The 13,681-nt window shown below is 44.3% G+C and overlaps 1 protein-coding gene across 1 annotated transcript in view; it reads right to left on the minus strand.

Moving 5' to 3' along the window:
- LOC132392939 (glial fibrillary acidic protein-like) overlaps positions 1 to 9,844 on the minus strand; it is a 66,209-nt gene extending 56,365 nt beyond the window's left edge. Inside the window, exons 1-2 of the mRNA XM_059967533.1 lie at positions 9,175 to 9,844; positions 994 to 1,054 (exon numbers count right to left, since the gene is read on the minus strand). Coding sequence (XP_059823516.1) covers positions 994 to 1,054; positions 9,175 to 9,503 — 390 coding nt within the window. The 5' untranslated portion in view covers positions 9,504 to 9,844. The remainder of the gene's footprint in view (positions 1 to 993; positions 1,055 to 9,174) is intronic.
- Positions 9,845 to 13,681: the final 3,837 nt, after the last annotated feature.

Raw genomic sequence — 13,681 nt, forward strand, 5'->3', positions numbered from 1 at the left:
AGGAGAGCAGTGATAGGGTAATCTTCATGAGGACTTGGCACTAAAATTGTGTGCGCAAAGGACCAGGAAAACGTCAAGTTTAAGGTGAAGATTGGGAGAATGAGCAAGTAAGTGGCAAATGGAATATAGTGCAGAGAAGTGTATGACAATACTAAGTAGTGAAGGGCTTAGATTGGGAGAATGAGCCAAGACATGGCAGATGGAATACAGTATAGGGAAGTGTATGATCATGCACTTTGGTAGAAGGAATAAAGGTGTAGACTATTTTCTAAATGAGAAGAAAAATCCAGAAATCAGAGGTGAAAAGGGACTTGGGAGTGTTCGTGCAAGATTCCCTAAAGGTTAGCTTGCATGATGAATCTGTGGTAAGGTTAGCAACTAGAATGTTAGCATTCATTTTGAGAGGACTAGAACATAAGAGCAAGGATGTAATGTGAGGTTTTATAAGGTACTTGTGAGCAGTTTTGGGCCCCATTTCTAAGAAAAGATGTGCTGGCATTGAAGAGGGTCTAGAGCAAGTTCACAAGAATGATTCCGGGAGTGAAAGGGTTAATGCATGAGAAGCACTTGATGGCTCTGGATCTGTGCAGGCAGGAATTTATGAATGGGGGGGGGGGTCTTATTGAAACCTATCAAATATTGAAAGGCCTAGAGTGGATGTGAAGAGGATGTTTCCTATAGTGAGTGAGTCAAGGGCCAGAGACCACAGCCTCACAATAGAGGGACGTCCCTTTCGAACAGACGGATAAGGAATTCCTTTTGCCAGAGAGTGGTAAATCTGTGGAATGCATTACCATGGACGGCCAAGTCATTGGAGTATTTTTAAAGTGGGGTTAATATGTTCTTAATTATTCAGGGCATCAAAGGTTATGAGGAGATAGCAGGAGAATGGGGGATGAGAAGGATAATAAATTAGCCATGAAGTAATGGCAGAGCAGTCTCAATGGGCTGAATGGCCCAATTCAGCTCCTATATATTAGAGAATGTACTTGCCTTTCTTAAATCTTCATAATCTTTTTCAGCTTCCTTTCTTAATTGAATTTCTTTTTCTAATCTGCAATAAGAATAGTTACAAAATACTACAAATACTGAAAATCTGTAAGAAAAATAAAAAATCTTGAAAATATTAGACGTCAGCATCAGTGGAGTTTTTTGGCTCAATGAGTTTTTAAATCATAACTGTAAGTCTGTTTCTCTCTTCACCAATGCTGCTTGACCTGCAAGCATTTTCTGTTTCGTTTGTCTACATTATGTAACTTACAGTTTTTTGAAAATATATAAAATATTACTAAAAAGTTATTCAACATCCAAGCAAAATCTGTAAATATGATTTTAATGCATGCAATTAATTAAATAACACTATTTATTGATCATGCTGACACATGTAGTATTAAATAAGACTTGATGAGTTTTGACTATATAATGAGCTGTGGATTTCTATGTACAGGTAATCGCCGAGTTATGAACGTCCCACTTACGGACAACTCGTACTTACAAAGTGACGAAGGAGAACACTGTCCATTTTAACTCGGATTGCAATGCCGTCCGCCATTTTAAGTCGTTGCCGTTGACACTGTGTTGAGTGTTTAACTTTGTATTTGGCTTAAATTTTTCTTAGTAAGATTCACCCTGACCGCCCCCACCCCCCACCCCCCCCCCCCCCCCCCCCCCCCCCCCCGTTCCGGTCAACTGGTGGCACAGTGAGATCAGGGCTGGGCTCGAGATTCGAGAATGAAAGTTCCCGAGTTCGATCCAGTGACTCCCGTACCACCTGTGCCGGGTTGATGTTGAGCTCCCAACTCGACCTCATAAAAAGCACTGCCACCAACAGTTTAAATTCCCACGCAGAATATTGTGGAGGATCAAATACCCAAACCCAGCACAGCTCCCACTTGTCCCATTCAGCCTGTCTCAGTGCAGTGGTCCTTAGGACCCAGCAGACCTTGGGAGCTGGCGCAGCTCAGGACCCACCGCCCGCAGTGTTTCTGTTCCATTGACGGGAAGCGATTGCGATTGAAAATAAAGTGGAAATAATAAAGCATTTGGAAAGAGGTGAAATGCCGGTCAATAACAGTCGGTCAATAATCAGAACAATTTTAAAGGATAATGGATAAAGTGAGAATAATGGAGCATGTGAAAGGTCCTGCCCCGATGGAAGCTACAATTATTACTAAGCTACGGAGTGGTTTAATCATTAGAATACATATATTTCTTAAGTGTTTTACATTCATAGAAAAGTAAAATATATACTATATACTAAGACAAACATTTGACTGACACTAAAAAATACCAGATGTACTTTTCCAACTTACGTACAAATCCGACTTAAAGACAGACTTAGGAACGGAACTCGTACGTTATCCGGGGACTGCCTGTATAGACACTCCAGTGCCTAGCAGCACTTTATGTACAAACTATTAATATGAGCTATATATTTATATATTAACATGTTCTTTCTCTAATTGTGTTTTTCATGATGCACCAGATCTGGACTAACAGTTATTTTGTTCTCCTCCACAAGAAAATCTGTAGATGATAGAAATCTCTCACTCACACAAATGCTGGAGGAACTCAGCAAGCCAGGCAGCATCTATGGAAATGAATGAATAGTCGAGGTTTCAAGCCGAAACCCTTCATTATGTTTGAGGGGGAAGGGGGAAGATAGGGGGATGAAGAGAAGGAGGCTAGTTGGAAAGTGACAGGTGAAGCCAAGTGTGTGGGAAAGGTCAAGGGCTGGAGAAGGAATCTGATAGGAGAGGAGAGTGGACCATAAGAGAAAGGGAAGGAGGAAGGAACCTAGAATGAGGTGATTGCAGGTGAAAAGGGGTAAAAGATAAGAGTGGGGAACAGAAGAGGCTGTGGGGTGGGTGATTTCTTTACCAGATTGAGAATTTGAAATTCATGCCATTAGTTGGAGACTACCCAGAATACAAGGTGATGCTCCTCCATCCTGAGGGTGGCCTCATCTTGGCACACAAAGAAGCCATAGACCAACACGTCAAATCAAGAATGGGAATCAGAATTCAAATATTTGGCCACTGGAAAGTCCTGCTTGTGGCAGATGGTGCGGAGGTGCTCAATTTATGGTGGGTTTTACCAATGTAGAGGCCACTTCAGGAGCACTAGACACAATAGATGATCCCGGCAGATTTGTAGGTGAAGTGTTACTCAACTGGAAGGATTATTTGGGGCACTGAATGAAGGTGAGGGAGGTGGTGTATGGGTAGATATAGCACTTCAGTCACTTGAAGGGATAAGTTCCGGGAGGGGAAGTTATTGGGGGAAGGATAAGTGGATAAAGGAATTGCAGAGGGATGGGGGAAGCAGGGGGGAAGAGAAAGGTAAAGAGAAGTTTAGTAGTAGGATCCCTTTGAAGATGGTGAAAGCCATGGAGGATAATGTGTCATGTGCAGAGGCTGATGGGAGTGGTGGGCAAGAGGAACTCTATCACTGTTAAGTTAGCGGGAAGATGGGGTGAGCATGAATGTATAGGAAATGGAGGAGATGTGGGTGAGGAATGCAACAACAGCAGGGGGAGATAACCTGTTTCTTAAAGGAGAACATTTCTGATGTCCTGGAATGGGAACTTATGCGGCAGAGGTGAAGAAACTGAGAAAAGGTTATAGCATTTTTACAGGAGATAGGGTGGAAAGAGGTACAGTTGAGATAACACTGGGAATCAGTAGGTTTGTCTCCAGAGATCAAGAAAGGGAAGGGAGGTGTGGACCAAGTGAATTTCAGGGCAGGGTGGAAGTTAGAGGCAAAGTTGATAAAATTAATGAGCTCAGCATGGGCACCAATGCAGTCGTCAATGTGGTGGGAAGACTTGGACAGTATAACCAGGAAAGGCTTCAAACATGGACAGTTCTATGTAACCAAAGAGGCAGGCGTAGCTGGGATCCATGCGTGCCCTTAGCTACCCCTCAAAATTGGAGAAAGTGGGTTGAGCTGAAGGAAAAATTGTCCAGGGTGATGACCTGTTCTGCCACAAGGAGGGCGGTGGTGGTGGAGTGGGATTGGTTGGTTCTTTTGTCAAGAAAGAAGCAGAGATCTTTGAGGCCTTCTTGATTGGGGGGGGGGGGGGGTAGAGGTATATAGGAATTGTACATCCATGGTGAAGATGAGGCAGTCAAGGCCGGGGAATTTAAAGTTGGAGGATTTTGAGGGCATGAGAAGTGTTGCAGATATGGATGAAAAGGGACTGAATGGAGGGTTAGAATGAGATCAAGCTATGAGATTGGGAAGCTTTTAAAAACCAATAGAAGGCAACTAAAAAAGTTATTAAGGTTAAGATGGAATACGAAAGTAAGCTAGCCAATAATAACAATAAAGAGGATACCAAAAGTTTCTTCAGATACATAAAGCATAAAAGAGAGGCAAGAGTGGATATCGGACTGCTGGAAAACGATGATGGAGAGGTAGTAATAACGGACAATGAAATAGTGGACAAACTGAATAAGTACTTCAGCATCAGTATTCACTGTGGAAGACACAAGTAGTATGGTAAAAGTTCCAGGTGTCAGAGGGAATAAAATGTATGAAATTACCATTACTATAGAGAAGGTTCTTGGAAAATTGAAAGGTCTGAAGTTCCCTGGACCAGATGGTGCACACCTCAGTGTCCTGAAAAAGGTGGCTGAAGTGATTGAGGAAGCATTATCTTTCAAGAATTACTAGATTCTGGAATTGTTCCAGAAGACTGGAAAATTGCAAATATCACTCTACTCTTCAAGAAGTGAGAAAGGCAAAAGAAAGGAAATTATAGACCAGTTAGTCTGACCTCAGTGGTTGGGAAAAATTTGGAGTCAATTATTAAGGATGAAGTCTCAGGGTACTTGGAGGCACATGATAAAAGAAGCCACAGTCAACATGGTTTCCCCAAAGGGAAAGTCTTTCCTGACAAATCGATTGGAGTTCTTTGTAGTAACAACAAGCAGGATAGACAAAGAAGAATTGGTTGATGTTTTGCACTTGGATTTTCAGAAGGCCTTTGACAAGGTGCCACACATGAGGCTGCTCAACAAGCTATGAACCCATGGTATTACAGGAAGATTCTAGCATGAACAAGGCAATGGCTGATTGGCAGGATGCAGAGAGTGGGAATAAAGGCAGCCTTTCCTGACTAGCTGCCAGTGACAAGCAGTGTTCTACAGGGATCTGTGTTGGGACCAATTCCTTATGTTATATGTCAATGACTTGGATAAAGGATTTAATGGCTTTGTTGCCAAAGCTTGTAGACAATATGAAGATAGGTGGAGAACCAGGTAGCTTGAGGAAGTAGAGAGGCACAGAAGAACGTTTATTAGGAGTCTGGGCAAAAAAAAAAAAATGGCAAATGGAATAGTGTCAGGAAGTGTATGGTCATGCATTTTGTAGAAGAAATGCAAGGTTGACTATTTCTAAATAGAGAGAAAATAGAAAAAACTAGGTGCAAGGGGACTTGGGAGTCTTTGTGCAGCATTCCCTAAAGGTTAACAGACTGAATCTGTGGTGAGGAAGCCAAATGTAATGTCAACATTCATTTCAAGAGGACTAGAATATAAAAGCAAGGATGTAATGCTGATGCTTTATAAAGCACCGGTGAGGCCTCACTTGTTGTGAGCAGGTTTGGGCCCTTGACTTTGAAAGAATGGGCTGAAACCAGACAGTGTTCAAAGCAGGTTCACGAAAATGATTCAGGATTGAATGGCTTATCATATGAAGAGCTTTTGATAGCTCTGGATCTGTATTCACTAGAATTCAGAAGAATGAGGGGGGGGGGTGACCTCATTGAAACCCATCAAATGGCGAATGGCTTTGATAAGAGTGGATGTGCAGAGGACGTTTCTTAAGGTGGGAGAGTCCAAGACCAGAGGACACAACCTCAGAATAGAGGGGCGTCCTTTTAGAACTGGGATGAGAAGGAATTTCTTTACCCAGGGTGTGGTGAATCTGAGTAATTCTTCATCACAAGCAGCTGTGAAGGCCAAGTTGTTATGTATATTTAAGGCAGAGGTTGACAGATTCGTGATTGGCTGGGGAAAAGACAGGAGATTAGGACTTAGAAAATTTAGATTAGCTATGATGAAATGATGGAACAGACTCAATGGGCCAAATGGCCTACTTCTGCTTCCATACCTTATGGTCTTATGAACCCAAGTTCAGTGGGGCAAGGGCAGCAGAGACAATGGGTCACCCTGGACAGTCTGGTTGTGGATATTGGGTAGAAGGTAGAAGCCAGAAGTTAGGGAACTATGACTTTGATAGCAATGTATGGGAGTTCTCCACAGTTGATGAGGTCAGTGATGGTTAAAAAGACAGTTTTCTGATCATCTGGAGTGGGGTCCTCTTCAAGGGGTAGGTATAAGGTGGTGTTTGAGAGTTGCTGCCTGGCCTCAGCAAGGTAGAGGTCAGTGCACCACACTCCAAACCATCCCCCTTGTCTCCAGGTTTGAAGGAAAGGTCGGGATTGGTGTGGAGAGAACAGAGGGCAGTGCATTCAGAGGGGGTAAGGTTGGAGGAGAGATAAGTCCTGAAGTTGAAATGGTTATGTCTCCTCAGCAATTTGAGATAAAAAGATCTGGAGGAGACAGAGAACCAGAGTGGGGTGTCCAAGAAACACTCCTGAATGTTGTCTTCTCTGTAACAAAATCATATTAATTGTTTGTGTTTGATACCTTGCATTTAACTTGGTATCCTACTATAATACCTATGATAACAGCTTTGAGCCTTTTCTCTATGAAAAACTCACTATCCATTCACAGTTTTGTTGGCTATTCCTTGTTTTTTTAGTGCTAGAGTCAGAGTTATAAAGCATGGAAACAGGCCTTTTGACCTAATATTTCCAGGGCAATTAAGGTATATGAGTTAGTCACATTTGCCTTTGTTTTGCTCATAACCAGGTAGCTGTCCAAATTTAGTCTTTTAAGCATTCTAACAGTACTTGCCTCTAGTTTTCTCTGGCACCTCAGTCCATTTACCTACCATCCTCAGCATGAAAAACTTGCCTTTCAGGTCCTCTTCAAATCTTTCCCTTCTCACCTTTAATCAATGCCCTCTAGTTTTAAATTACACTACCATGGGAGAAAAAAAAACTGACTACCCAGTGCATCAATGCTCCATATGATTTTATACATTTCCATTGGGTCAACCCTCCATCTTCTATGCTCTACTCCTCCTTTCAAACTCAACCACCACTCCCAGTGATATCCTTAAATCTTTCCTGCATCCTTTCCAGCTTAATGTTATCCTTATTATAATTAGGTGAACAGAACTGCCTGCAATACTTCAAGTGTGGTCTCACCAATGACTTGTATAGAGGTCGTCCAACTTGTACTCAGTGTAATGATTGATGAAGGCAATGTGGCAAAAGCCTTCTTTACTGGTCTGCCTACCTCTGTTGCCATATTGTTCCTATTTTAAGTGACCTTTTCAAAAGCTTGCGGAAGTCCATCTACCCTCCTCCATACCCTTTATCACCTCTTCAGGAAAACCAAGTTTGTGATACTGAATTTCCTAGGCAGAAAGCCATGCTGACTATTCTTAATGTCCTTACCTTTCCAAATGCTGTGAGATCCTGCCCCTCAGAATCCCCTTCAGTAACTTTCCCAACACTGCTGTTAGGCTCACTGCCCTGTACTTCCCTAACTTGTTCTGGCATCCATTATCAATTAAGTGCACTGCATTAGCATTCTCCAGTCTTCTGTACCTACTGTATGACTAAAGCTGAAGGAGGTGTATGGAGGGGATAGGGGTGCCACGATAACAGGCATTAATCAAGTAGACAGTCAGAGACTTATTCCAAGAATGGAAAAGGCATAAGATGGCATAATTTTAAGGTGATTGAAGTATGGGGGGGGGGGGGGAGGCAAGTGTCAGGGGTGTTTTTTTTTTAAATTGACCTGGAGTGGTGGTTGTTGGTAGAGGCAGATATGATAGGGGCATTTAAGAAATTCTTCGACAGGCACATAGATGAGACAAAAGAATGAAGAGCTATGCAGGAGGGAAGGGTTAGATTGACATTTGAGTAGGTTAACAGGTCAGTGCAACATTGTGAGCCAAAGAACCTGTACTATGCTGTAGTGTTCTATGTTCTAGTTAATTGGAGAATAATTGCAAAAAAAAAGCTGCAAATAAAGTCTTTGTGCTCAAAACACCAAATTAACACACAAGTGCAGCAGGTAATAAAGAAGGTTTGTATTTCAAAGAGCCTGAAACATAAAATTAGGAAAGTCTTACTGCAAGGCATTGCTGAACAAACATTTTGGGTAATGCATCCTTGCCATCGAGAAAAACATTATGTGAACACTCCCATGTCCCAAACTCTTCCTCAGCTGTGTCTTGAGAGGTTAGGCAAAAGCACCTGCAATCAGCCTGCAACAATATGGCTGTGATCAATGTGATTTAACAGAATGATAGAAGATGAATAAATAAAGATACCGTCCAGATCACTGAAATTATTGACATAAATGTTAACCTGATAATCAGGAACAAGGAAGACAATGAACAGTTCACAACATTTTGCATGGGGATTGGTTTAAGCCATGTAGTTAAAAATCAGCAGTTAAAATTTGTAATTGGTGACGGGGTTTGGTTGGAGTTAGGATTAATGTTTGGAGGTGGTGGAAGACTGAAGTCAGGGTCGAAGGTCAGTTATAGTCATTGCAATACAGTACAGAATTACCCAATTCCTCCATGCCAACCAACATTCCCATCCAATCTAATCCTATTTACCTAGGTTTTGGCCAATAACCTTCCACGCCTTTTCTATGCATATAGTCCATCCAAGTGTCTTTTAAATATTGTTATTTTACCTTCTGGCAGCTTGCTCCATAGACCAAATTGCCTCTCAGATCCCTCCCAAATCTTCCCGTTAAACCTCAGCTTCCCTCCTCCCACCGCCCCCAACCTCATGGAAACCCTCTCTATGGTCATCCCACCCCTTATCTCCTACAGCTAAGAAAACTTAATGGAAGCTATATACTTCGAGAAGGTCTACACCCCTCCCCCCCCCCCCCCCCCCCCCGCCCCGTCACCAACATTTCAAGGAATGAAGTCTTCAAATAAGTTTTACAAAGTCACGCCCACCCTCCTTTGCTTCAAATAAAGAAGGCCCAGCCTGCCCAACCCCTCCCTATAACCAGGCTCCGTTTGATGAGAGTTGAGGGGGAAATGTCCACCTCGCCAACTCCTCACCTTTTTTTGTATTTTTCTTTATCTGCCTTGAGGCAGCTAAGCTCCTTCTGCTGCTCCTCCAGCCGACACTTGAGGTCGTTCCTCGCCTTCTGGAAGATGGCCTCGGAGCGGCCAGGTTCGTCCTTCTCGGCGGTGCTGAGCTCGGCCAGCAACTCCTTGTTGCGGCGCATGAGGCAGAGAACAGTGCTGTTGATGTACTTCGCGAAGCGGTCGTTGAGGTCCTTGAAGCGCTCCTTGCCCTCCTCAAGGCCATCGTGGAGCTCCTTCTCCAACTGTTCGCCGGTCCGGTCGGGGTACGAGACGACGGCCCGCTGGCAGGACTGGTGCATGTCTCAGTGCGGGTGAAGGGGGCGCGCCGCCCTTCCTCCGGGATCGGGGCTGACGGGCGTCTACTCTACCGTTAAGAGGCGAGAGGGCGAGTAGCAGGCCTCGGTACAAACCCCCGACGCCGTCTGCTTATTTTTGCCGGGGCGGAACGGTTAAACGCCGACGCCACACTTGCCCTTTCTTCCCGGCCCCGCCCACCCAGTCCCGTTTAACGGTAAACAGCGCCCAACCGACAGCCACGCCCCTCACGCGCCAGGGCCCCACCTGCCCCGAGGGCGCATGCGCACACCAGGTCGCGCTGCCCGAGCGACGTGACGGTTTAGACAGCTTCCATGGAAGTGGAAAAAAGGATTCGCCGTTTCGTTCGTGAAACAGCTACTATTTATTCCCTTATATGAAAGCTGCCTAACCGACTGAGTTCCTCCAACATTTTGTGTCCGTGTGTTACTCTGGATTTCCAGCAGCTACAAAAAAAATTCTTGAGTTTGCAACCCAGGCCCTCCCCACCTCACCCGCCGGCACATGGAGTAAGAACTCCTGCGCAGGTGCACATCGCGACTCCTCGCGCCGTGGCGGGAAGCGAGCTCACAGCCCGTGCACGTGCACGCGCACGCCGCTCGTCTCCTGCGCGGTCAATGCCACAGCGGCGGGTCGGCTTTCTAAATTATTTTCATTAATTCGAGTCCGTCACCAAGGTGGGGTGAAAGCCAGAGTCGGATGACCTTGTCGGTTTTCCCAAATAAAAACGACGTGAGGCGTTTTATGTTTAAGAAAAACCGTAACGACTCATTTATTGTACTCCAAACTCTGAACATAAAGCGCGGTAAAAGGACTCTTATTTTTCATTAATCCATGTTCCTGTCCAAGAGGCTCTAAAATAGCCCTAATGTTTTAGCCTCCACCACCATCCCTGGCAAGTCATTCCATCTGTAAAAATAATGTAAAAAAAAACTTACCTTTACCTCATTATGTCATCACGTCAAACCAGCATCTTAAAGTAAACCCCAACTCGATGTGGGTGACTGTGAATTCTGTACGCTCCACCGATGACATTACCCTACACAGCACAACCCCAAGAATTCACTAAAACCAACATTATGAGCCTGTCTGGACGAGACGCCTGGCCCGGGTTCTGTGTTCCATGGGTGGAGGTGTCTGGACGGCGGAATCCTCCAAATCTTGGACCGGTTTAAGGTGAGCTACCAAAATACATTCAGATTTACCCCTCTTATCTATGATAAAAGCCTTTTTCCCCGTTCCAAAACGCAGAATGGGTCAACATAAGGGGGCCTAAGGGGATGTTGGTGTGCGTCATGGTGGAGGAAAACAAACAAGGCAGATTATAGGTCAACAGGAACCCAAAAGTGCTCTGTGCCACGATGGGAGGTAGGAATAGGTGCAAAGGAATTGAATTTACTGAGGAGAGTTGAACGCTGTTGACAGGCTGCCTGGTCATGGCATCAGGAATAAAATCACCCTGCACTTGTAATGGCTGCCCATGTACGGTACCAACTCAGCCATGGATGACTGCAGATCCTCTTTTGGAGCAGTTCTGAGCCTCAGCAGGACCCACGGTAGACTATCATGCCTACACTCATCAGTCAGGGAAGCCCTCAGAGCAGCCTTTAAGGAGTGGTGAAACCGCTCACTCAGGCCATTGGACTGCAGGTGATACGCCATGTTGTGATGTAGCCTAACGCCTACGCTCTGGTACATCACAGTCCAGATGCCTGAAATGAATTGGGGACTGCGGACAGAGTTATTATCAGATGGGGTATCAAACCAAGCAACCCAGGTGCTGATTAACGCCCAAACCCTGTCTGCAGCCATTCTCAATGATGGACCAATGATCTCTGGCCACCTGGTGATATGGTCCACGATGGTGAGGTGCATGAAACTGCAGGAGAGAGGGAAGAGGACCAACTGTCGCTCAGAGACCACAAAAGGTGTCAATGATGCCTAAACATGATGGTAAATTTTCACCCCCTGGCACTCCACAAAGGCTGCAGTCCAATCATGCATGTAATTTATAGAGCTGTGCCACACAAACTTTAGTGCAACCAATTTCTGTGAGGCCTTCCAGCCCGAGTGTGAGAAGCCATGTATGGGGTCAAAAATATGTTCACTTCCAGTTTCTGGGCACGATGGGATGAGGCCAACTGGTTGAGACATTGCACGAGAGAAACCCTAGCTTCCCTGAACTTAATATCAGCTGACTGCAGGCCCCATGACTGTCGTTTGGTAAGGCTGGACCTCTGGGTCAGTATCTTGGTTGGCCACCATGCCAGCATAGTTGTCCCCTATGTGTATGGCCTTATTGACTGGCCATGAGAGCCATGGCATTATTTTCCTCCATGATACATTGTATATCACTTGTGAACTCTGATATGAAGGCCAGTTGGCATTGCTGCCATGCAGACCGTAGTCTGATATTTTGGCCGTTGCATGCATAAAGGCTTTGAGGTTAATGAACGCTTTGAAATGCCAACCATCTGGAAGAAAACGTAAATGGCAGACAGCTAGCTAGACACAGAGAAACTCAAGGTCTAACGTGCTGTACTTCCTTTTGAGGGGGGAACAGAGCTACCGCCTGAAGGAGGTGTGCAGCTGCCACGGCCCTCCTACCAACTGTTCAAGCACAACACCCACAGCATTGTCTGAAGCATCAGTGGTACCTGTATCAGCATCAGCTTGTGGGTGCACCAATAGGGTCCACCCCATAACTCCATATACCACCCCCCCCCCCCCGTCAACCTCCAAGGGTGTATGTATACAGGACATTTGATTGTGAAAGAACAGAACAATTTATTTGATCACATATTGAAACTACAAAGTATTTACACACACACACATATATATTCTTTGTTGAGTATTTTGTTGGCAGTCTCAATGCTAATAGATAAATGCTAATACAAATAGCTTTTCTATTTCTTTTTCAAACTTTCCTTGTACTGTGATGTGGCTTGCATGACAGATTTGAACATTTTGCCAGAAGTCTCAACCTCATAGTAGTCTGTGTCAATGAATTTGTTAAGTTTGCAAGACATCAGATTCACAAGATTCACAATTATATTATCATGGAGTCGTTAAGCAAGTCTGCAGGGAGTTTGGTCTCATCACATCATCTCATCTCGTCATTTGGTCTCATCTCATCACATCTCATCAATATAGTAGCTAGCCGGCTAGTTTAAATAACGTTAGCTATGCTAATGAATGAATGACACCTGTTAAACTCACCTTAACATGTCTTTTACAGTCATTTAACCCACCATGGGCAATAGAAAAGTCACTGTTGCAAACAGTGCAGTGAGCAACACTGTCATTATTTTGTCCCCTATTAGGCAGGGGTACACTTTATAAAGTGTAGCCTGGGGTGATGTACGTTTTATATTTTCTTTTTTTGGAACACTCTACCATGGCGCTACAGGACACTAAACTGGACTGTTGGACAATGAAAGAGAAAGAGAGGTTGACTGTAAAGCTCCGCCCACAGAGAAAACTGATAGGTCTATGTAGCACAAAGAGAGACCAATCAGGATTCTCATTCTCTTTCTCCCTCACCCCATCACCCTCCCCCCTCCTCTCTCTTCTCCCCTCCCCCCTCAAAAAATCAATTTCCGGGATATTGTATATAATTTGCAGGCATCAGGGAGCCACTATCAACATGTGGGAGACTCCAGGAACTTCCGGGAGAGGTGGGATGGCTGATAACCCCAAGCATAAATTCAAAGCTACACAGGAATGGCTTAAAAATGACAAAGTTAATGTCCTGGAGTAGCCAAGTTGGAGTCCTGATCTCAAATCAATTGAGAAACTGTAGCTGGACTTGGAAAGGGTTGTTCACTGATGATCCCAATCCAATCTGACAGAGCTTGAGCAGCTTTGTAAAGAATAATGGGGAAAAATTGTGGTATCTAGATGTGTAAAGCTGGTAGATATATCCACACAGACTCAAGGCTGTAATTGTTGCCAAAGGTACATCTACTAAAACTGTCTTGAAGGGGGTGAGTAATCATGCTCATAAATTAGTGTTTAGTAATTGTAATAAATTAGACCAATTCAAACAAATTTGTTTTCACTTTGATTCAAGTCTTTTCTGTTGAGTGTCAAAAAAAGACAAGTTAAATCCACTCTGATTCAATGTTGTAAAACAAAACTCAAAAACTTCCAAGGGTGGGGG

Source organism: Hypanus sabinus, chromosome 4, assembly GCF_030144855.1.
Source record: "Hypanus sabinus isolate sHypSab1 chromosome 4, sHypSab1.hap1, whole genome shotgun sequence".
In the NCBI taxonomy this organism is placed as follows: Eukaryota; Metazoa; Chordata; class Chondrichthyes; order Myliobatiformes; family Dasyatidae; genus Hypanus; species Hypanus sabinus.